This window comes from Urocitellus parryii, chromosome 8 (genome assembly GCF_045843805.1).
Source record: "Urocitellus parryii isolate mUroPar1 chromosome 8, mUroPar1.hap1, whole genome shotgun sequence".
NCBI classification, from domain to species: domain Eukaryota; kingdom Metazoa; phylum Chordata; class Mammalia; order Rodentia; family Sciuridae; genus Urocitellus; species Urocitellus parryii.
Window position 1 is genome coordinate 27,964,276 of NC_135538.1, and position 24,697 is coordinate 27,988,972.

General features: G+C 41.5%; 1 protein-coding gene across 4 annotated transcripts in view; it reads left to right on the forward strand.

Moving 5' to 3' along the window:
* Positions 1-24,697, forward strand: part of Map3k5 (mitogen-activated protein kinase kinase kinase 5) — a 203,065-nt gene that overhangs the window by 153,329 nt on the left and 25,039 nt on the right. For 2 of the 4 annotated variants that reach the window (XM_026391861.2, XM_026391864.2), the window contains exons 16-23: positions 859-986; positions 1,402-1,538; positions 2,496-2,601; positions 9,032-9,189; positions 11,442-11,619; positions 12,447-12,467; positions 20,406-20,586; positions 20,682-20,850. In XM_026391861.2, coding sequence (XP_026247646.1) covers positions 859-986; positions 1,402-1,538; positions 2,496-2,601; positions 9,032-9,189; positions 11,442-11,619; positions 12,447-12,467; positions 20,406-20,586; positions 20,682-20,850 — 1,078 coding nt within the window. The remainder of the gene's footprint in view (positions 1-858; positions 987-1,401; positions 1,539-2,495; positions 2,602-9,031; positions 9,190-11,441; positions 11,620-12,446; positions 12,468-20,405; positions 20,587-20,681; positions 20,851-24,697) is intronic. The other 2 variants (XM_026391862.2, XM_026391863.2) reach the window with 2 other exon arrangements.

Consider the following 24,697-nt stretch of genomic DNA (forward strand, 5'->3'; position numbering starts at 1 on the left):
TAAAACTTGATTTGTTGAAATTTTTTTCTATGACAAACTACACAGTAATTACCTTAGAGCTACATTGAGCACAAGATTGTTGTCTATAAACTTTGTAGTATTTCAACTAATCATTTAAAGTGTTGTTCTGTTTCAGAAGTATAAAATACTTTCATATTTGGTAGAGCAACATAACACCAATCATGTGATTTTGAACTCTGAAGTTTGTCTTTCTATGTGGAGGCTTATTTGGAATTAGGTAAAAATCATGTTATAATAGTCTTGGTGGACACGGTAATGTTAGGATTTGAAGAAATGAGCTCAGATACTTGGATGTTTTTATGTTTTTTATTGAAGAATTGGTGGGTTTTTCAGGATGTTCTAGAATGAACCTCAAAGTTATTTGGAGTTTTTGTCTTCCAGGGCAAGAGTCTCTTGGAATAGTAAAATAGATAAGTAAGGCCAATGGCATAACAGGTCACATTGGTATAGACAGTAAGCTGTGTAGATGATTTCTGTTTTCCTAGGTTCAAATCTTATGTCTGTCACTAGCTTTGAGGTCTTGGACAAGTTAGTCAATCTCTGTGAATTAATATTCTTATTTGTAAAATGGACATCTTAATAGTCCCTCCTTATTGAGTTGTGAGAAATGAGTTATTATATACCAGGAGCTTAGAACAGAGACTGATACCTTCCCCTTAACCCAACCATAGCTGCAGCCTCACAGAATTGACCTTACAAAAAATAAAGGACTTACGATGGTCGTTTTTATTTTACTTATGGTCATATGTTTAATTGAAATTTTCAATTTGTATTGTTGCAGTTTATAATTAAAATCTGGCTGCATAACTAGCCCATTGCCATTTTCATGTCTTTCAGATACTCTCAGCCCTTGCATGAAGAAATAGCCTTGCATAAGCATTTGAAGCACAAAAATATTGTCCAGTATCTGGGCTCTTTCAGTGAGAATGGCTTTATTAAAATCTTCATGGAGCAGGTCCCAGGAGGTAAGAGTTGCTTTTTTTTTTCTTTTAAAAGTAAAAGAACTGGAAGAGGAGCAAAATTGAATGAAATTTACTAGAGTACAGGTTTTAATTTATCTCCACATACACACAAAAAAAAGGTATGTGACATTACCATGAAGTTTGTTTGGAGACAGTAAATAAATATTAGAACCATTTTAGTATCCATCATAATGAATTGGATTAATTTTAGCAATTGATTGGGTTTTTACTTAGGCTGTATTGATAGTGACCATCTCCAAAGTAGGGACATTTTTGAATTCATGTTTGAGCCCAGTTCCTGGGCCTCTGTGAGGACCAATGAATATTGGCTTATGTTGACTTAAATCAGTGTCACTTATTAATATGCTTCAAAGAGCTCTCTTGGATGAGATTATCTACTTTCAATTTTCCTTTACAGGAAGTCTTTCTGCTCTCCTTCGTTCCAAATGGGGCCCATTAAAAGACAATGAGCAAACAATTGGCTTTTATACAAAGCAAATATTGGAAGGATTAAAATACCTCCACGACAATCAGATAGTTCACCGGGATATAAAGGTAGGAGACACCATGATTCATTTTCATGAGGTCCTTGCTGGATAATTGTTTTATTTTCAAAATTCTCACTGTATTATGGCTATTAATTAGGAACAGTGAATATTAAGTCAGTCTTAGAAACAGCAGAAATAAAATATTTCACAGTACTCTTAATGCTTTTTACATTCCTGTGTTCTTCTTCTGCACACGGAATAAACTCCTTAGCCATGCTCAACCCGTGGCCTGTGCTCTCACTGTGTGTGATGTTTTGTAGGAGCTCTGTGGGGTGGGGCGCACAGTATAAAGTCAGACAGGACATGTGGCCATTCCTGAGTTACTAACAGCCTTTGTCCCTGCCCATAATCACTACCTATAAATATGTATTGAATCAGTGGATTCATGGTTAGAGGAAAAAAAATAATTAAAAGACCCTTTCTTATATATTCATGCATGGAACTACAATGAGGGAACTACAATTATAGATTCTCTAAAATAACAAACTGAAATAATAACACTAAGATTTTCTTTAAAAAAGAATAAATTGTTGACAAAGGCTTGACTCTTAAAGTAAGTTAATATCACTACCCGAAAATCAATTCGAAGGCCCATTTACCTTTAATGTTCCTAAATATTCCAGGGAAAGAAATTGAGCAACATAGAAAAGAAAGAGTGACTGGGAAGCTATGAAATTCATATTGTATCTTGTCCATGGATCATACACAGCTAACTTCTGTTGTGTGTGAACTGTAGTGAGCTTTTCGCCTGACCTATGACCTGAGTAGCAGATTGTGAACAACTGATAATATGTAAACAAAAAATATTGACCAGAATTTTCTGTTGAGATCAACTGTTAATGAAGGGCAAAGAATGAGCATCCTTGATTGTTCTAAGTACTCCTTTAAAAATATATATATTTAAAAAGTCAACAATAAACCGTATCTGAAGATAACATTTTTGATGGCAGTCCTCTTTCCCCAGGGTGACAATGTATTGATTAATACCTATAGTGGTGTTCTCAAGATCTCTGACTTTGGGACATCAAAGAGGCTTGCTGGCATAAACCCATGCACTGAAACTTTTACTGGTATGTTTTTATGATAATGATACAGATCTTACATAATTAAAGAAATAATTGCTGAGTTTGAGCTTAAGGTGTGAGATAAACTGAGTCAGTGTTCTCACGCACATTAACATTGGTGTTGTTTGATGCTCATTGAAAAGTGTTACCCAGGATTTGGTCTGTCCCTCTCGTTTTTTTGTGTGTGTTTATATGTCTTGCTCAGTCTCCTGCTTAATGCCACCAAAGATTATTTTTAATTCTCAGTTTGTTATTTGTTCTTCTTTTCCAGTCACTGCGTCTCTCTCCTGGTTGGCCTACAGCCACTCTAACTCTGACAAGATTACTTTTTTTAAACATGTTCCTAGTCCAGCTTCTCTGTGATTCTTACTCATACCCGAATCTCTTGCCATCTGGGATCTGAATTCCCTCTTCCCTACCCTGCTTTCTTCCTGGGATCTATCCTCTACTCCACAGTATAAATAACCCCGTAGGATTTCAATTCAGAAAGAGGAAGTGACTCACTCTCTCAGAAAAGGAGAGAGGAGAGAGCTTTCCTGAAAAATTAGGCAATACAACAATTGATCTGCTTCTAGTGCAAAGTCCTGGAAGGGTGGAGACCAAGTGACTTAGAGAAAGGCAGAGGTGGCCAAGGGGAAAGTGGAGCTCAAGAGATGAAAGACTGCTCCTCAGTCACCAGGAGGCAGGAAAGGCACCTGGGACTTCAGACCTGGTCTCTGCCCCAAGCTCTGGTCATTTCATTATCCTGCTTCTCATGAAGCATTAAGTCCTTGTTGTTATTGTTGAGAGGGTGGGGAGAGAAATTGAGCAGAATAAAAAAGGTCAAGACTAACTTGTCGTCTAATGCAAAGAAAAATGGCCCGATGGCCCTGTTTCTGATTCCCATGAGGGAGGCAGAAGTGCCTATTTTGCAGATGAGGCGTTGACTGGGAGTCAAGGGGACATTGTGGCAGGGTCACAACAACTTGTACATGATGGAACTTGGGTTTTCAGCCTGCCCTGGGCTCTTTGTGCTCACCTGTTTCCAACTTCCTCCCTACCTTTCTGGTGTCCTGGTAGCCTGGGAGGCAGAGAGGAGAGAGAGGAATTCCCAAAGTTCTGTCCTCAGGACTTCAGTCGGCAACATCTCCAGCCCAGGCCCTTCCCTCAAGGCAATGGTTATTTTAGGCATAGAATTACACATAGTGAGAATGCATTTTTTTTGAATAAAATACATTCCAACCTGTTAGTAGCTTTCAGTGGCTTTACATTTCTTTCCTCATCCTCTCTCAACTTGGCAAGAGACATTTTAGATGCTGCCAAGACTCAGTAACTTCTGAGAGGAAAATCCCTAGTTTCACACACTTTTTTTGAGCAGGATGTTAATGTAATATCATCTGCTAATCTCGAAAACATTTTTTTTTTTTGAATTCCCCAAGGAGCTGTAAGAAAGCAGTCCTCACAGGGCCCTGTGCTGGTACCTCCCCCACTGTCCTCGTGACGAAGGAGCTTAGAGCTCTCCCAGCACTGGTCAGAGTGCCATGGCATGTGGATCTCTCATCACCAAAGGCCTCAAAGCCCTAATTCAGTGCTCACTGAGTCCCAGGTGCTTAGTCACCTCTAATGAATTTAGTGTAATGACCATGAGTTGTTTTACCTCTTGGTAATTTTGATGAGGGGAAAGGCAGCAGTAACCATCATTTATGAAGTACTCACCTGGCACCATGCCAAGTGCTTTACGCACATTGAAATTCATCCATCAAGCCCTAATCATTAGCTATCATTATCCCGGTTTATGGTGAGAAAAGTAAGGTTCAAAGAGGTTAAATAACTTGCCCAAGGTCACAAAACTAGGTAGTTAATAAAGCTTGAGTTTTAAACGAGACTTAACATGCCAAATGGAATTATTGTCTTCTCCCCAAACCTGTTCCACCCACACTCTTCCCTGTCTCAGTTAATGGCCACTCTACAACTGCATTATCACCCCCTGCTCCGTTTCTCATACTCTCCAGCCCAGTCTGTGGAGGAAGCCTGTTGGCTGTACCTTCACAGTGTGGCCAAAACTGGACCAATTCTCACCTCCCCACAGCTGGCTGCCACCCTCCTTTCTCACCCACAGTCCTTCCACAGCCTCCTAACTTACCTCCCCCTACTGTCTGTTCTCAGTACAGCACCCAGAGTGATCCTTTCAAAATATACAGCAAATCCCATCACTCAGAGCCCTCCATGACTATTTTCTCCCAGAATACACAAGGACCCACATCCTCACTGTGGTGGACAAGACTCTGACCTGATTTGGAGCCCATTCCCTCTCAGACCTCACTCCTAGTTTTCTCCTCTTGTTTATTCTGCACCACAAAGCCCCACACTTCCTGCATTTCCTTTGTGAAATCAGGTTGGGTCCTGCTGCAGGGTCTTTGCATAACTTTACCTCCTTCCAGCCTTAACTCAGATGTCACCTGCATACACCCCATTAATAATGGTAGTCTTCCTGGGCACTGCTGACTCTGTTTTTGTTGTTTGTTTGTTTGTTTTGGTCATAGCATATCAATTTTTACCATACTGTATAATTTATCAACAGTGTATTATCTATTATTTTTCTTGTATGACAAAAATATAAGTTCTGTAAGCCCAGGATTTTCCTTTATTCTACTGTTACACTGTTATAGTGTTTTTTTTTTTTTTAATTGTACGAAGGATTAAGCCCAGGGGTCTTTACCACTGAGCTACATCTCCAGCAGATTTTTTATTTTGAAACAGGGTGACAGGGTCTCACTAAATTGCCTAGGCTAGCCTCAAACTTGCTATCCTCCTACCTCAGCTTCCCAAGTTGCTGGGATTACAGGTGTATACCCTGCACCTGGCCGTCCACTGTGGTATTCTAAGTGCCTAGAACAGGGCTTGGCTGGTGGTGGGCCTTTAGCATACATCTGCTGAATGAATGAATGAATGAACAAATTGTGACATCAAAGATTACGCTGTTAACCATTAAGCTGTACCACCTCCTAAGATAGTTGCAATGGCAAAGAAATTTTAAAATAGATATTTAACAGTAATTTTTAAAAAATTTAGAATGCACATATGTGAGGTATAGGTCTTGGAGTTGACACCCTGACTTATTTTCTTTAGCCTGATGTTTGCATTTGCTTGTATTTTTATAGTCTAGTCCTGGAAGTCTATTTATGTTACAATATTGGGTCTAGGGGATATACCTCAGGGGTCAGGTGCTTGCCTAGCATTCATGATGCGCTGATTCAATCCCCAGCACTCCTCCAAAAAACTTATGTGTCATGTATTTGTGGAGTAAATAGAGGAACAGATTTGAATACATAACAACCTGTTTTTTTAAAGAGAGAGAGAATTTTTTAATATTTATTTTTTAGTTTTCGGTGGACACAATACCTTTTTTATTTTATTTTTATGTGGTGCTGAGGATCGAACCCAGTGCCCTGCGCATGCCAGGCTAGTGCGCTACTGCTTGAGCCACATCCCCAGCCCCAACAACCTGTTTTTTGTAACTTATTCAGTGAAGGCTGGATGACACACTTGGCAGAGGGAGCTATTTTGTATTTCGTCATTATTTTTTGGTGCCCTATAGTTGTACACAATGGTGACTTGTTGTTATGTATTTGCACATGGACACAGTTATAACAATATGATTGGGTCAGTATCCTTCCCCAGTATTTCTCCTTCTTGTCCCTTTCCTCTACTGATCAGATAGAGCTCCTATAAATAATGCCTGATTGATAAAAATATTGTATCATTTATTATTGGCATTGCTTGAATTATACCAATTTTTAAAATTTACTATATTTTTTGATTAGTTGTAACTCCCGCTCAGATATTTGTGCAATATAAATTATCTTCACCAATTCTTTTATAGAACCAGAAACAACAGCAAAACAGAGTATAGGTTTCAGCACAAGTTTTCTAAAAGCCCTCTTGATTTATTTAAATTAAAAAAATTTATCACTTTGGGAAAAACTATGAATGAAAAGAAATCATAATAATTTTGTACTAAGGGTAGTTGAGTCTTGGGGGGGAGCACGGTTGCCTTATCCATGACAAGGAGAAAGGCTCCTCTGGTGATTTTGCCAGTTTAAGCTGAGAGTGTAGATGTGTACTGTTGTATGTGAACATGAATTTGAGCTACTGTCATATGGAGAATAAACTTCACAAGGTGTCAATACTTGAAAAAAATTTCATACTTTATTTTTATGAACAACAGTCAGTTTCTAGCCTTGGACAGTGGGCTTCATGGGATCAATTTGGAGGAATTTTACATCACAGTTTTCCTATAAATCACACATGAAGTATTCATTTAAGCTGTCATCTGTATTTATCAAAATGTCAGTTTGATTATGAATCAGAAATACTGATGTAGGTCTTTGGCAAACACCTCAGGATTTGAAGTAATTCAGCACTGCCCCTTGGATGAGTTCCTGTTTGCTGATTACGTTATTCATGTGAGTGTATCAGAAATGGGGAATATGGTGACTGTCTTAGCTTTCTGTTACTGTGACAAAATACCTGAGAAAAACAACTTCAAAGGAGGAAGGATTTATTTTGGCTCACAGTTTTGGAAGTTTCAGTCTGTAGTCAATTGGTCCCATCACTTTGGGGCTGTGGTGAGCTAGAACATCATGGCAGGGGACAGAGCAACAGCTGCTCAACTCAGGGCAGCCAGGAAGCAATGAGAGAAGAGGGGTCAGGCTCCAATATTCCCTTCTAGGGTGGGCCCTTGATGACCTAACTTCCCTCCACTAGTCCCCACCACCGCCCAGGAGTATCATCAGCTGGGGTCGAAGCCTTGAACACATGGGCCTTTAAGATGTGAACCATAACAGTGACATTATGTTCCTGTTCACACTCCTGGCCCATCCCCATTCTAGAGGGTAATAGAAGACCAAGTCTTGCCTGTCATCTGAGGTCATTGCACTTGAGTGTTTCCCTGGAAGGTACCAGGGCAGGGCTAGAACCAGGGGCTCTCAGCTTCTTATTTTGTGCTCTTCCCCTCATAGAGCACTCTTATCTGATTCCATGCAGCCTTTTCTCTCTCTCTTTTTCATATATTCTTATGGGTGCTGTGTGGGGGTCTGTCTCTGTTAATGGCTTGTGATCTTTTGTGATTTGTCCAATCTGTTTTTTCATGGGTGTCAGATACACAGCAGGAGTCAGGTATATTTGATTTACAGAGTAGAGTATATCAGAAGTTATTTGCATTGTTTTTCACTATGATTTTCAGAATCTTAATGCTACCATGTTTAAGAAACAGAAATGACTTTTTTTAAAAAAAATTTTAAAAAACCTTGAAGCCAGAGATGGCACAACTATAGTCCCAGAGACTCAGGAGACTGAAATAGGAGAGTCTCAAGTTTGAAGTCAGTCTCAGCAACTTAGTGAGATCCTGTCTCAAAAAATAAAAAGGGTTGAGCGTAGCTCATTGATAAAAATACCCCCACGTTCAGAAGGAGGGAGGGAGGGAAGGAAGGAAGGAAGGAAGGAAGGAAGGAAGGAAGGGAGGGAGGGAGGGAGGGAAATTAGCACATGAAAACCTATACATATTTGTAGTGTGCCACATGGTGTTTTGATACCTGTATAGTTTGTATAATGTTCAAATCAGGGTAAGCCTATTTATCTCCTCAAACATTTATTATTTCTTTGTGGTGAAAGCATTTGAAATCCCCTCTTCTAGGGTTTCTTTATTCTTTTCTTTTTCTTTTTCTTTTTTTTAACATTATCATTCTCTGTAGTTGCCCTACTATGCAGAACTTCTTTCTCCTATCTAACTAGGTCTTCATACCCATTACCAACCTTTCCATGTTCTTCTCTCCACTCTTCTTTCCCCAGTCTCTGGTAACCACTGTTATGTCTCAACATCTAGGAGGTCAGCCTTTGTAGATTCCACAAAGTAAGATCACATGGGATTTGTCTTTCTATGCCTGACTTTTATTTAACATAATGACCTCCAGAATGAAAACAGAACTAAGCATTCAGTCTAGGAACTGAGAAATACAGATCTAAGGAACTGGATGAATGACTAGATTTTTTTTTCCTAGAAAAGATTAGAAGCATACATCATAGCAGTCTTCAGATATTTGAAGAACTGAACACAGAAAATGTATTGATGTATTCTCTGTCATTTTCAAAAGACTCATGGTTAGAATTCTCTTGAGAACGTCCAGGGGAACGATGCTTCGGTAATACTCCCCCATCTAGGGAGTGAGGATGGACCTATTTATGACCAGATGATGATATCAAACTATTTCTGTGTCCCTGATAAAATCCATCATAAAAAAATTCCTATTTCTACTTTTGTAAATAGCATAAGAAACTGGAACTGGTATTAGGACCAGAATCATGATTTGAAATTTGTCTTACTTAGAAAAATTGAAGCTGTCATTAGATAACTGTGTTTTCTCTTTTTAAAGTGGAAATGTGTTTGACGTGCTTTCAGGTACCCTTCAGTATATGGCACCAGAAATAATTGATAAAGGACCACGAGGCTATGGAAAAGCAGCAGACATTTGGTCTTTGGGCTGCACAATCATTGAAATGGCTACAGGAAAACCACCGTTTTATGAACTAGGAGAGCCACAAGCAGCCATGTTTAAGGTCACATTTCGTATTATCTTAAAGGGATCAAGTTCCTCATAGCTACTGGATAGGCTTTGTGTTCTATGTGTATATATTGTATTTTGTTTGGGGTAAGGAGCCTACTAAGTAAGCAGGAGATGAGAACACATTCAAATCCAAGAAGATTCCCTCTCCCCGGAGGCAGGGCCACGGCCTTTCACAAGGCATCTCTCTGCTTTGGTTTTCTCAGCTCTAGAAGGAAAGTCAGTGGAACTACCTTGGACCCCCTTCCAGCTGCACAGTGTAAATCACACACCACTGTGTGGAAAGTGACTTGGGCTGTTTGGGAAATAGTCTGAGTGTTTTCCATGGAGGGAGATCTAGGAACATTTTTTTTTTATCCAATTAAGGTTTCGATCAAAACAATATTTTCCTTTATTTCTGGATCCTAATAGTTTGGAAGTCCATTTTTAAAAAGGGCATAATTACCATTTTAAGTCAGTCAGTCTTATTCTTTGAAATCTGGTTGGCTAGCCTGGTAACTGGCTGAAAAATAATTCTTTGGAACATGGGAAGCAGCCCCAGTTCCCAAAGTAGGAGGCACTGATGGAAAGAGGCCTGAGAGAGCCATGGCCACAGTTTGGGGATCGAAGGACTACGTGTGGCCGAAACCTGAGTCCCTGTAGCCTTCCCTTGCTAGACTAGATGAGTGGGAAATTTAAAATGGAAAAGTGTTTTTCTCCAATGCAGAGGACTTCTGAGGATCACTGTTACCCTCTACCTCCCCTGGCTGCGTTTCTAGCCTTTGCTCATTTGCATGTGGCCTCCCATGAGGGGCCATGGTGTACACAGCTCTCATTTTTTTTTTTGCCAAGTATGGCTTAAACTTGAAGGCAATCTGCTGGGATGCTGCTGGTAGAAAAAGGAGGGCTGTAATCCAGTCCAAAAGAGTAGGAGAACAGTCAGCTTCCTTTTTTGAGAGGAAGGATGTCTTTCTCTTCTCAGCCCATCTTTAAGGCTTCCCTCTGACGTGCTGCTGAATTACCCCTTAGTGCAGTGATCATTGGAAAACATGCCTTTGTCTCCATTGGGCTAGCCTCCTCTGTGCATGGGAAGTGACACTGTCTTAAAAAGAAGCCATCAGGTGGACTCTGCCCTGATTGATAGTGTTCAGAGCCAAGCCTCAGCATGGGTCAAGATATTTAAGATTTCAAGCAAATTACGTAATCTCTTTGTATGTCAGTTTCCTCATCTACAAAATGGGGATAAAAATAGTAACTATCTAACAGGAGTTTTTTTGAGGAGTGTCTGAATTAATATATGTAAAACTCTGAGAATAGTTTCTGACACATACTAAATGCTATGTAATTATAAGTAATTATATATTATTATTTTTATAAAAGTAAATTTATATGAGCTTTATCATACCAAAAATATGTCCTTAGAAGATTTTCTCTGTACTAAATACATGAAAACATCATTAAAATTTTTTGGGGGGGGTATGTAGTACTAGGGAGTAAACCCAGGAGTACTCTACCACTGAGCTGCATCTTCACCCCTTTTTACTTTTTATTTTTGAGACAGGTCTCATTGAGTTGCCCAGAACTTGTGATCCTCCTGCCTCAGCCTCTCAAGTTGCTGTGATTACAGGCATGTGCCACTGAGCCTAGTCCAAAACTTTTTAGAAATAGCAGCAATGAGAAGTAAATTCTAATTGTGATAGAAAGTACTATTTGTTTAATTTCAAAATACTTTTAAATATTTCATGATGTAGGTTATTTGAGAGAGGGGCAGTATTCATTCGCAAATTATTTAACACGGGAAAGAATATAGGCTATATTTCAAGCAAAGCAAGGTTCAAATCCCAGTTCTGCCTTTCCATAATCATGTAACCTCAGCCCATCTAAGCCTTATTTTCCTCACTGGTATAAGAGGGATAATCCACTGGATTGTCAGTTTTGCCCTTTATGAATCTCCTTGAAGATTAAGCACAATACATGGCATATAGCAAATCAGTTATATCAATTAAAAAAAACTTTTTGAATGTTAAGGTACTAATGTTAAGGTACTTCATAGTGCATCTTCTGTCTTAAGCTAATTACTCTGGATGTGTCATTGCTAAAGTTCCAGAAGCTCTCTGTAAGCTCTTTATAACCTATAGAAAGTGCGTCGGCGGGCTTGGAAAAAAGCATGAGCTTGTAACATGATGAGGGGACAAGTGGTGGGACATGGACAAGATGCTCACTCAGGAGTTTCATTGTGCTTTTTTCTTTTTTCTGTTCATGCCATAGGTTGGGATGTTTAAAGTCCACCCTGAGATCCCAGAGTCCATGTCTGCAGAGGCTAAAGCATTCATATTGAAATGTTTTGAACCAGACCCAGACAAGAGAGCCTGTGCTAACGACTTGCTTGTTGATGAGTTCTTAAAAGTTTCCAGCAAAAAGAAAAAGTCACAACCCAAGTTTTCAGGTATGTATTTGCATTGAAGAGGATCTCAGTGGAATTAGTACATCCTAAGCTTTTAAGATGGAAGATTTTTCCAGAAATAAAATTCTCTGTTCACAGAGATTCCTGGAAATTGTTATAAACGATGTTCTCAGGCATTTGTTTCCAATATCAGGGAGCCACGTCTCCATCAATTTTACAAATGCTGAGGCCTCATACATCAGTGATCTTCCATCACAGTAGATGGTTAGTATATCGGCGTTTTAAAAATTTATTTATTTATTTGTTTTTTTGAGATAGGGTCTCCTAAGTTGCTTAGGGGCCTCACTAAGTTGCTGAGCATGTGATCCGCCTGCCTCAGCCTCCTGAGTCACTGGGATTACAGGTGTGCACCACTGCATCCAGTTAGCATTTATAAGTATTCTAGCATTGAGATCCTAAGGTTAAAGTCTAAAAGAGGTGAGATGTAGCCTTCTAGAACTGAAATCCCAAATTATAACTAATGGGCTACAGGACTATTTGAGAGCTGTTAAACTTCCAAGCCATCTAGGTAATATGTTCTTTTAACATTAGTTAGTAGAAAATGCATGCTATTCCATAGAACAAGATAAAACAGCAGTATAAAAACATAAGTAAATTGTCTTTTTGCAATAATTTCCAAAACTCATTTCAGTAAGAAAACAAAGGATCCATTTATTCATGGCATCTTTAATGTTAGTACTGGATGAGGATGGGCAGATTCAATGTTTGGGAAGGGCATTGATTCCATTTCAAGACACTTTTTGTTGATTTCTCAGTTTAATAACAAGGCCAACATGTGCTTATGCTGCTGTTTGCTTTTCTTCCCACAGCGCTTTCCGCTGGATCAAATGGTGAGTTTGTTTTACCTATTGAACAGAGGGCTGTCATTTCACGTCCCATCTCTCCATAAGTAGCCACAACTGCACTCCTTGCTCATACATGGGGACTTCTGAGTACTAAGGAGTTGGGCTACTGCAACCCTGGCTGGGCTTATTGCTTCAGAAACCTGTTCCCTTTCTCTTTCATAAGGGAGGCCTGAATTGTTATTCCCTGAATGCAAGATGGTGACTGTGTTTTGAGGTCTTCAATTTGAGTGAAGTCCATGTTTTCTTATGTAGGAGCCAGTTGGCCACCTAATGGCTTTCTTGTGGGAAATTTCAGTGTCAGATACCCCCCTCTTTTGCCTTTGGGGTAATACATTCTGTTTTAATGGTCAGGGGTGATATTTTTGTTTTCGCAATTTGGCTTTTGCATATCATAACCAGGAAGCTAGATTTGCTCTAGGAAAATCAACTGAAGCATTTCAAAGAATTATAAAGAGAGGAACATATTTGAGATTCTTTTATGTTGGATGAGGGGTTGATGGAAGCAGGGGTCTTAAGATCCATTGTGCCTGGGTTTTGTGGGCCAAATGGGGGAGGTTTTAGCAGGTGCTTTGGATGCCTCAAAGCTAGTTACCCAATGTTGAGACCCATTAATTGGGGGTTCCTGAGAAATCTTCCTGTCTTCCTTCTGGAATTCCAAGAGTAGGGTGGAGGGACCTCTGAGAAGAGACATTCTCCACACCCTCTGTTTGTTTCTCCATAGGCCTCAAGGCCCCTGGGAGACAGTCACTGCAACTTCCCAGGGTACCCCAGCAGGGCCTCCAGGCTTTTGCACCATCTGCCTTTAGCATTGTCCCAGAAGTCAGTTCTAATCCAACTGAACCACTTTCTAGGTAGATGACACACAATAATATACTTCTTTTGGCTCTCATTTTGTGCTGGTAGCAACGTCTACTTCACCAAGTTGGTTCTGAACATAAAATAAAATAAATCCTAGGAGAGCCTTGGAGCTTTGTCCAGAAACTCCCTCCATGATTGTTTTATCCCTTCCATGTGACAAGGTTTTCATTCACAGGAATCAGATTCCTGTTGCACATAATAGGAATGGTAGCTTCTGTGAACTCAGCTGTGCACTCCCAGTGAGCTGGCATTTCTGCCCAGGGGCTTCTCAGCGACCTTGTGCTTGGAGTGAGTGTGCGGTGGAAGGCAGACATCTACTGAGATTACCACTCATGGGGTTGTTGTGAGGATTAAATGAGACACTTGTGTTACATGCATAGCCCAGCAAACACTTCACCAGGTGGTTGTCCTAACTCGTATTGCTGCCCTCCTTTTCTTGAACTGGTCCATGCTCAGTGGCTTGTTGAGAATTGTGGCCCACAGCCTGAAGGTCCCCTGCCATTTCCCAGGGCCCTCCAGATTCTCCTGAATCAGAACTTCCTTCAGCCTCATGAATTCCTTTTATCTCTCATCCCCCATCCTCCCTTACCTGAAACAGGGACTTGGAACTAGAAAAAATGGGCAGCCCCAACTCCCTGCATAATTAGCTTCTTCAGACTCAGTTGAAGGAGTATTATTCCAGGGGTGATGGGGCTCATGAGCACATTCCTCTCTTCCTCAGAAGGGCAAGACACGCCTGCTAATTAGGAGTGAAGTCCCATTTGATTGTTCTTGGGTGTTACTGAGCATCTTCAGGCTTCCTATTCATTACAACTATGCCCATGATGGCCTTCCTCTCCTTCCAGATGAGTATAAATGACAGGTGTCTTCCATCCCGGAGCATCTTGTGTAGGTCATTAGCCTGTTTCTGTATAGAGAACAGACTACCGCCCTGCCTCTGGGACCCCTGGTTTCAGTAACTACACTTGTTCCCCTTCAGAAAGGAGCAGAAGGGTGGTGATGGTAAGGCCCTCCTTCCCCATTAGGTTAACCATATTGGACAGAGCTACTGACGGATCATTCTGACAGCTGTGTGGAAGATAGTTTATTTAATAACCTTTGTTCAGTACACTTTATACCTCTACTGTACACTTAGCGCTAGGAGAGCAGCAGTGACTCGGGCCCAGGTCCTGTCGGCATGCATCACTTGGGGTATTGGTTAAGAAATGCAGATGGCTGGCCCTTTGCAGAATCTTGAAGTGCAACCTGGAATTCTGTATGTTCATCAAACCCAGCTGACTTAAAGTCACTCAAATGTGAGAACCATTATTCAATGTTTGGGCAACTGGAGATGGAGTTAGGCTGACCAGGGAGGAGACTTTGTGTTGGGGCAGGGCTTTGTCCCTAGACTGTACTTGGAAGGAAGAACCCGTGCAAGTCCCTGTTGCTCATGTAAAGCTTTTAGCATCTGAGGCTACCTTCATAGCATTGAAGCAGTCCCCCTTTCTCAAAGCAGGAACATATGCAGTCCCTTAAAGTCATCTCCTTCCCCTAGTCAGGAGCTCCCAGCACGTTGGGTTCATAGACAGGCCACTTACCCCTCCCCACCCCGACCTACCCCTGGCCTCTTATAAAGCCATCTCTTAGGGAATCTTGGACTCAACACTCTTTCCCATTGACCCCTAACATGGAGCAATAAGAATCACCCTTCAGAGAGACACTTGTGACATGAACTATCCTCAGAGAGGTTCATCATCCAGACTCTTCTCAGATCTTTCACAGCCAGTTTCATAGCAGAGGGCTTCTTGGTTGTTGGCAAGACATTGGCAGTAAGGCCACCTGTGAGTGGGAATCTTGTCAGCCTCCTCTCTTACAGTTTGAGAACCCAGTCAGCACCTATGGACTGATACCTAGGGATTTGTGACTGTGCTCTCCAGGACTTGTCTCTTGCCTTTCTGGAAATAGTTATACATGAACTTCTTCCAGTTGACAATGACAGCTACCACAGAATGCCCTACAGTTTTCCTTATACCTAAAAATCTCTAGAACTTGAAAAACTAGGAAGCCCAGCAGTGGATTTGATCTTATTTTCAACACAAACTTATAGAGCTACTGTTGAACCATAACGCAAAGACCACCGACTCCAATTTTAAATCAAATTAAAGCAAGCTAATATTGTTTACACAAAGAAAACTGGCCAGCAGCTGTCTCTCCCTAAGCTGGGCTAGAAATCAGCACCCCAGCTCTCCAGGAAAAAGGTTTTATAGCACAAAAAGTTGCAAAGGGGGGTGTCTTGAGAAACTTATAACAGGATTTTGACAAGCATAATACAAAAGCAGATAGTAGGTTGATGATCTACATGGCTTAACATTTCAAGGTTGGGGATAAATTCAGATCCCAACATCAGGATTTATGGGGCGCCACGGAGGTTTCAGAGAGGGTTGTTATCTGGTCAGGGAAAGCCAGGCATGGGTAAGTTCAAGGCACGGGCAAGAATTCCAAACAAGTTTAGAAATCTCGGTAATTTATAGTAAAACAGAAATTAACTTTTCATGACTTTGTGATGAGATGACTCCCAATCTTAAGATGGAATTAGGCTGGGTTCATCACTACCTGCTCAAAGATCCCTTCCTAATCCTTACAATAGAGAAAGCGTTGATCTTTCTCCAGGTGGGTCCTGGATCCCACACCTGCTTACTCTCTGCTTCTGCCTTTCCAGATAAGTTTCATATCCAGCATCTTCTGTCCTGAACCAATCTTCCCTGGACACCCACTTTGCTCCCCATGATAGCTTCCTGTCTTGAAGTACACTGTCTTCTCATCTTCTCCACTTTGTTCCTGAAAGTCTAGAATTTTCCCTTTTTTTTAAATTTTTTTTTTCAGTTGTTGATAGTTGTTTACGAGACTCGAACCTAGTGCCTCACACATGCCCGGCAGCTGCGCTCCCACTGAGCCCCAGCCTCAGCCCCTAGAGTTTTCCCTTTCACATGATGGCTGAACCTGCTCTAGCCAAGTTTGCCAATGAGATGTACATAGCCAAAAGCAGCAAGTGCTTTTCTCAAAGTTAGTCCTCAGTTTCTGGCCCAGATGACTGTCCTCTCTTTAGCCCTGTCCTTTGAGGGCTTCCTCAACACCTGGTCCATCCCTGTATCCTCCAGGCTCATGGCTGCTCCTTGTCATTTCCCTTTTCTGCCTCCCTTCCTTCCTTTTTCCTCTAAATGTTGCTGGTTCTGAAGCACCAGGTGGGTTATCTGTTCTCTTCCCATCTTTTCCCTAAAATTTTATCATCCTTTGCTTTAAATGCCACCTACAGTGTGGGCTATGAAGATAATTTCTCTAGACCAGTTTTTCTGATTCCCAGACTCATATCTAGTTGTCATCTTTGTTTCTCAAACAAATCTGTCAAATAACACCCCTTCCCAAAGAAAATAATATCCCTTTAGCCTGTATTCTCTTCCATGGTGATATATGAATAGTACAGGTCTCCATTTTCTTAAGTCAGAAACCTTGGGATCATTTTTGATTTCTCATTTTTAGACTTGCTCCAATCCATGAGCAGGTCCTATTGACTCCCAACAAGTAGTCTGTTATCAGATCCTGTGTTGGATGAATGAATGCATGGCCAAAAAGTGAAGAGGAATCAGTCTAGAAGCAGTTCAGGCAGAGGAGGAATCCAGGCTGTACACATAGGACATGCAAAACATCTGTAAGTTCCTTTATGTTCTAGATGAGCCACGCTGAGTTTCAACCTTAGCAAATGCAGTTTTACCTCATTGGGTCTCCTTTTAGGCAATCAGTTTCCATAGCAACCTTAAAATTCACAGTTATGACCCAGGCTGTCTTATTACTGGGCAGTCACACCACATACAGTGACTAAAAAGGGTAAAAAGCAGGATAATTCAAGGCTTCACGCTCTTTCTTCTTTAGATTCGCACACATACTTACAAAAACATGGTAGGACCCCCTTCCCCATCTAGAAGTATTCTAAATAGAGTTAATCTATTTATCTCCAAGAAGCATTGATTTTGTTTTGAAATGTAAATGATGCTTGCCTGCATTTCTGATTGTCATGTGCATTGTAAAGTGGATCACCCATTATGGGCTTCTGCAGGAATTCCCCCACTATCAGTGAGCCCCACTCCTTAGGAAAGAGATTGGCCATTCCATTAGACCAAGAGACTGAGGAGAGAATCCTTCAGCTGTCTTTTTCCATTCGCAGCATTTAGGGTAGGGCCTTGACATCTCATAGCAATGGAAATCTTGTCCCCGGGCAGCTCTTTTGTCCATTCTGTAATCTGTATCCTCAGATGCAACTGATGTTGTTTCTGGAGTGAAACAGAGCACACCACAGACCTAGGCCACCCCAGAAATGTCCTCTCCCAAGCAGTCTCCCCAATAAACTTTTCTGTTCTCCTGGAACCCTACTGTTCATTAACAGCAAGAGGCTACTTGTCTGCTTTCAGGTATAGCAGCACTGGATAAAATATGGCCCATGAAATATTAGACCCATGAGCTGCCCAGAAAGAAGGAATTCCACAAGCAAGTGAATTTTGGAAGTTGCTGTCTGTTGGACACTTGGCCTGCCATGTGTCTTTACTGTACCCATTTGGGCTTCTCTCTAAAATTAAATAAGATACTGTGGGTTAAATTGGTAAACTCAACATTTCTTGGCTTCCTCTTGCTTCCTACCTTCTAGTGACTTAGCTACAGAACAGTTTAAGTCAATCAGTTCATCCTTGGGAGACTTTCCAGTTCTAACCAGTAAGATTGTTTGTCCCTGAGGTCTACTCTCCCTAGAAGCTTCTCTTCCCTGTCGGTAAAACCAAAGGTTGGCACTACTATGACACTTGCTTTCTTTACTAGGCCTACATATGGGATAGGCTAGTGGAACTGGCCTCATGGGATCTATGATATAACCAGTGGGTGGGATGTGTCCTACCTCAAGATTGTATCACTTAGGATGCTCCTGGACATGGTTAGACCCTTTCCAAGACTAATTTCTATGGAAGAGCTTCCGAGTGTCAGGGATAAAATGTTTTCAGAGAAATATCCATTCCTGCTATATAATGGGATTTTTTTTCATCTTTGGGAAGATGAAATAACCAATTACATTATTAGGTAAATGAAGTTTTTAGTAAAGTGGTGTTGCTACCTATTGAATATTTGCTTGTTAAAAACTATTATTAATAGCATATCTTTCTGATTATAAAAATAATACTTGTTATTGCTGAAGTTTGGGAAAATAAAAGAAAATCGATTACCCTCAATCACATCTTCTAGAAATAATTACCATAAATATTATGACATATTTTGTGTATTTTCTTCTGTTATATACACAACACATAATAATACAGCATACACTGAACCTAAAAACACTTGAAGAGAAAGGAATGGAGGGGAAGAGGGAGAGGAGAATAAGGAAGGAAGGGAAGAAAGGAAGAAAGATGGGAGGGAGACTTGGGATGGGGAGAGAAGGAAGGAAGGAGAGAGGGAAGGAGTGTAGGTGAGAGAAGGCTGATCTAGCTTTCAGGTATTTGTAAGTCAGAGATAAGCCATGAATAATCACAAATATGTCCATTTGTCTGATCTAAGTACTAACAGCCCCCACCCCTCCTGGCTAATGGTCACTGGTTTCTAGTCACAGTGAACAGAGTCAGAAGTCTACTCCTGACCAACCACCTTCTGTCTTTGAGACTTGGCAAGTTTTTGACTCCATTTAGCTTAAAGGAGAAATGAGTAAAAAGGGGGCTTCCAGGCAACAGTGGAAATTTTCTGCAAATTGACATCTGTTTTCATTAGTAAGAGACTTTGGTAGCATTGGGATATTAAAGATGTTTCTCATAAATTAAAATACTTTTTTAAAATCATTGTTTGATTAACTGTAGACAGCTCCTATTATGCAACCTTATTCTCCACCCAAAAAAAAGCAGAAACCTATGTTTGCCATAGAATCATAGTATCTGAGAACCTGAAAAGGCATAAGAGGTCTGGTCTCTTGGTTTCCAAAATCCTGTTAGCAAAGAATACTTTTCTATCTGTATCCCGGAGCAGAGTTGTAACATGTGACAGCACATTTGTTCCAGGTGAATCCGAGTTGGAGCTTCTGGGGTAGACCCACAGCCTCTCATTCTTTATGCCTTTCAAGGCAGCCTCAAGAGGCTAAGGTGGACCTTTGAACCTCTGAAGAAGAGGACTTAAAATTTATTTTTTTGAAAGAAAAATATCGATTTTATTTCTCTGAAATATTTCTGAACCATTTTAGTACCAAGAATAGTGCAGAATTACCAAACAGTTTTAAAATCACACTTTCATTGGAACACCTGAAAGTGTTTACTGGCTGTTCTTTCCCCCAAGTCTCCTTCCTGGGACAGGCAAGCAGTCATTCTGGCAGAGAGTCGTGGTGATAACCAATGGTATTCTCCTGCTCAAGAGGCCAGGTCCTTATTTCAAGTAAATTTGAGGAACTTTATGCGTCCAGTCAAAAGTTTTTGCTGGGGGAGAGTTGCTTCATCAGGCCAGACATAACAGCATCTTAGGAAATCCTTTTTTCAAAATGCTTTTTAGGGTATTATTTTCTATTTGGTTTCTGTACTGGTTTCAGAGGTTCAGTTCCTGATTGGCCGACTCCATTGCTGTGGGCCTGAGATGAAGCAGATCATCACACAGAAGGGTGTGGCAGAGGAGGGCAGCTCAGGGCATGACAACCAGAAATCAGCAAGGCTGAAGATTTTATGAACCTGGTCTTATATTTTACAGATGTGAAAACTGAGACCTGTAGATAAAAATAATAAGTCATCTATGAGAATGAGATCAGAACCCAGGACCCACCAAACCTGGTCTTCCTGCACGGTTTCACACCCTTGGCATATTCCTTTTCAGGCCTGGGAGGCCCTTTCCTGGCTGTCCCCTGCCTGGGTCATACAGAGCAGGGACAGATCATACTCACATGGCCAGTCCCCTTTGTAGCATAATCATGCTGCTCTCTGCACTGAGGTCTATGGCAAAGGATACTGGTCTTTCCACAGGTGTTCTAGGATGTGTAAATTTCTAAAAGCATTAACTGCCTATTTTCCCTCCTGTCACCAGCAGAATATCTCAGGAGTATTTCCTTGCCAGTGCCTGTCCTGGTAGAAGACACCAGCAGCAGCAGTGAGTACGGCTCCGTGTCCCCTGATACAGAGCTAAAGGTGGACCCCTTCTCTTTCAAAACCAGAGCCAAGTCCTGTGGAGAAAAAGATGTGAAAGGAATACGGACACTCTTTTTGGGGTAAAGATGGGACTTACTTGGGGTAAAAGAATTATGTTGTGAGGTATGTCACTTGATGGAGCATGCTGTGATTTATGCTGCCTCAATTATTACAGCATTCCAGATGAAAATTTTGAGGATCACAGTGCCCCGCCTTCCCCTGAAGAAAAAGATTCTGGGTTCTTTATGCTGAGGAAGGACAGTGAAAGGCGGGCCACCCTTCACAGGATCCTGACAGAAGACCAGGACAAAGTTGTGAGGAACTTAATGGAATCTTTAGCTCAGGTAAAAATCTCTCCCAGGTACATCATTTCCCAAATTGTGTGTATGTGTGTGCATGTGTGTGTATTATTTTATTTCTTGAGGCAGGCTCTGCCTATGTTGCCCAGGCTGGTCTGCACCTCCTGATTCAAGCCATCCTCCTGCCTCAGCCTCCTGCAAGGCTGGAACTGCAGGCACCTGCTGTTAAGTCACACCCAGAGTTCATGTATTTTTAACTGTGTCCTAACCACCTGGAGCCATGACAGGTGATAGTTCATGGAGATATGAAACTATCTTCATAAATCAAACCAGCCTACCCCAGAGGGAACAAAGAAGCAAATTCCTAAGGTACAAACTGTATTTTTAAACATAAATTATTTTTAAGTCGAAGACTAATTTTTCATGGTGGTGAGGTACCACCTAGTCTCTAGGAGCCCAATAAACAAGCCTTGAACCTTGGGAAATTCTAATCCTGGCATTAGCACAAGGCCACCTGTCAGTCACTCCTCAGAGCATTTGTAAGTCTCAGCAAGTACAACAAACCTGAGTGCTCATGAGGCCACTGCGTTCAATGGAGGGCAATGGGCAACAATAAATAATTATATAATATGTTAGGAGGCAAGATGTGCTATAGAAAAGCAAAGTCTTGTCAGTGAAACTGTAGTTCCCTGATGTATGTGTTTTCCAGGGTTGCCATGACAAAAGACCACAGATGAGGTGGCTTATACCACAGAAATATCATTTAATTCTGGAGGCTGGAATGCCAAGATCAAGTGTTGGCAGGTTTGGCTTCTTCTGCAGCCTCTTTCCTTAATTGTGGGTGGCCACCTTCTCATTAGGTTTTCAGATGCGCTTTTCTCTGTGTGTGCGCACCTGTGTCTCTTCTGCTTCTTATAGGGACACGAGTCCAGTCGGGTTAGGGCTCCACCCCACGGCCTCACTTAACTTTAATTAACTTGTAAAAGGCCTTGTTTCCAAATTCATTGGGAGTAGGGCTTCAACATATGAATTGTGGGGGACACAATTCAGTCTGTAGTATCTGGGGAAATATGTTCCCTAGGATTGTGCTGATAGACTGAGGAAGAGTCCACTCCCCCAAATCTGCACCAGGGGACACAGGTTTTCCTTCAGTTCCAAGCCACTGGGGCGGAAGCTCAGGCCCCTTATGGATACAAGCCGTCCGCAGACATGCTTGGCCCGGACATCTGCTGGCATCAGGGCTCCTTTCCCTGCTGCTTCTGCATCCCCTATCTACATGGCCACACCTGTCCTGTGTGATCACGGCGGACTCCATGCAGCTTCTTCCCTCTGTCTTGGGAAAACAGCTACAGAAAGGACACCGCTGAAGGGATCAGGCCAAGTTGCTAGTCTCAGTCCAACAGTTTTTCTGTTTTTTCACTGAGATGGAAATGGAGCGAGGTTGTCCCTTTTTTGGCTCCATTTGTACGACCCCATCTTGTCTTTATCTTGAGGACTCCACTAGGCCTCTCTGCTATCTCTTGAGCCTGAACATTTTGTCCCTTTAGGAATTCCCTAAGATCTACCTCTTTGGATCCCTGAGGAGGAGCCCAAAGGCCGTATGTGTGACTGTGGGGTCTCTGGGTACAGGGAGAACTGAAATGAGCACCATCTACACTTGGTCCTAATGGAACATTGTTTTTTCTTTGAGCCAGGTATTACTTTTAGTATTTCATGAGTATTTACTCATTTAATCCTCGGGACAGTGGTACTAAAATAATAGCTCTGTCAGTGTCCTCATTTTATGGATGAGAAAACTGAGGCACAGAGGACTTGAGTCACTTGCCAAGGTCACGCAGGCCTAAGCAGAGGAGTCTGGGTTGGATGAAGACAGTCTGGTTGCATGGTATGTGGTCTTAACTACCACCCTTCTCTGCCTGTCTGCTATGCCAGATGGAGACAGGTGCTGAGAGAAACATAAAGCAGGAGAGGGGACCAGTGTAGGGGGAGAGAGGCAGGAAGGGAAATCACTGCTAGCCGCTGAGGAGTGCAGCCTTCTCCTATGGTCACCTAGTTTATTTTTAGGTCAGAAACATGTAGAGCCCAGGGATTGCCTAAATCTTGTACTCATCGCCAAAGGTATGCTTTTCCAATACAGAAAATGTCATTTGTATGGGGCCTTTTCTCTGCCCCCTATTGGACTGTGACTCCATTCGGGCAGAGAATGTCCTGGCCGTCATTCTATCCCAGCCACCAGCTCAAAACCTGACCAAGTCATTTCTGTGATGACTGAAATTCAGAATTTGGGGGGTTAGGGGTGGTGCTAGGGATTGAGCCCGGGGACACCCACCTGCTATACCACTGGGTTAGCTACACCCCTAACCTGAAATTCTTTTTTTTTTTTTTTAGAGAGAATTTTTAATATTTATTTTTTAGTTCTCGGCGGACACAACATCTTTGTTTGTATGTGGTGCTGAGGATCGAACCCGGGCCGCACGCATGCCAGGCGAGCGCGCTACCTCTTGAGCCACATCCCCAGCCCCACCTGAAATTCTTAAATTTTGAAGTTGGTTAATCATATTTAATGGTTTGGTGCCTGCTAGTTTTAAAGCACACTTGAATGTTCTCTATAAAAGGAAACATGAAAGCAACTTCAAGAGGGCATACCTTGGTGCCAGGAACTGCTGGTCAGAATCACATGCCCTATCTAGAATGGTCCAGTGATAGTGAGGGTCCTGAGTGTACTGTCAAGGGCACTGTGGATTTCATCCTGTGACACTGCCTGGTGATTCAGTGGTAAAGCAGGTCTTGACTCAGGTTTATGGCTGGCTACTCCAGCTAATTGGGGCAGAGGTATAGAATGGCTGGGACCTGGAGCCCAGCTTGGACTGGCCTCTGTTAGAGGCAGGGTCCATCATTTCAAAGCTCTACAATTTGGGCCACTTATTTACCCTCTCAGAGTCTGAGCCTTCTCCTCCCAAACACAAGGTATCTATCTACCCATGAGGTTGCGAACCAGAGTCGCTTGAGATTATGCGTGATTTAGGAGAATAACAGAATATATTGAAAAAATGATCATAGCTCTTATTACAGTTATGATCAATCTTTGTTTTTTTCCTACAATTAGAAGGAATTTTTTTTCAGAGCATTAAGTATTTCTAGCTATATCTTTCTATCTCAGGCAGGCTTTATATCTCAGTCTACCTTAAAAGGTGGATATTGATCTGCCCCTCATAATACTAAACCATGAAAAGCCTTTTATCTGTACCACATTTTGAGAGGTCCACTCAAAGTTCAAAGGATAAAAGGCAGAGAGGATCTTTGCAGAAAACTCTGGGGCTCGCACACTGTCACGTATTGCCCGTGGATAGGGAGTCAGGCTCCTCCAACATAAGATGCTTCTTAATGAAGGCATGTTTATGAGTTAACATGGAAAGATGAGAATTGGGGCAGAAATAACGATTACTTAAGTGGACAAAAAGTATTTCCCAGAGTAGAGAGTGTTCCTTTGTAGGACTGTGACATACACATCCAAAAACCAGAAACAACGTTTTCTATTGTGAAAACAGGGCTCATGTCAAATATAAATGTTTACTATTTTGACTGTAGGCAAACATGTAACTGATTTTTCACTAAGGTAAGCTTCCTATTTCTGAATAACATTTTTCTTCTTAAAGATATTTTCTTGGTGTTATTATTTTGCCTGTGAATTTTTAAAAAAACAAAATAAGACAAGGTTTATAATTGTTCCTAGCCTGATTTAAAAATGTCTCCTGATGACAGCTTTTAAGCTTTGCAATATCATATTTTCTCATGAAAACATAAACATGAGACAGCTCCCACATGAAAATATATTGAGAGAAGGAACTTGATGGTGCATTTCTCTTTATTTTAATAGATTTCTAGGGATTGT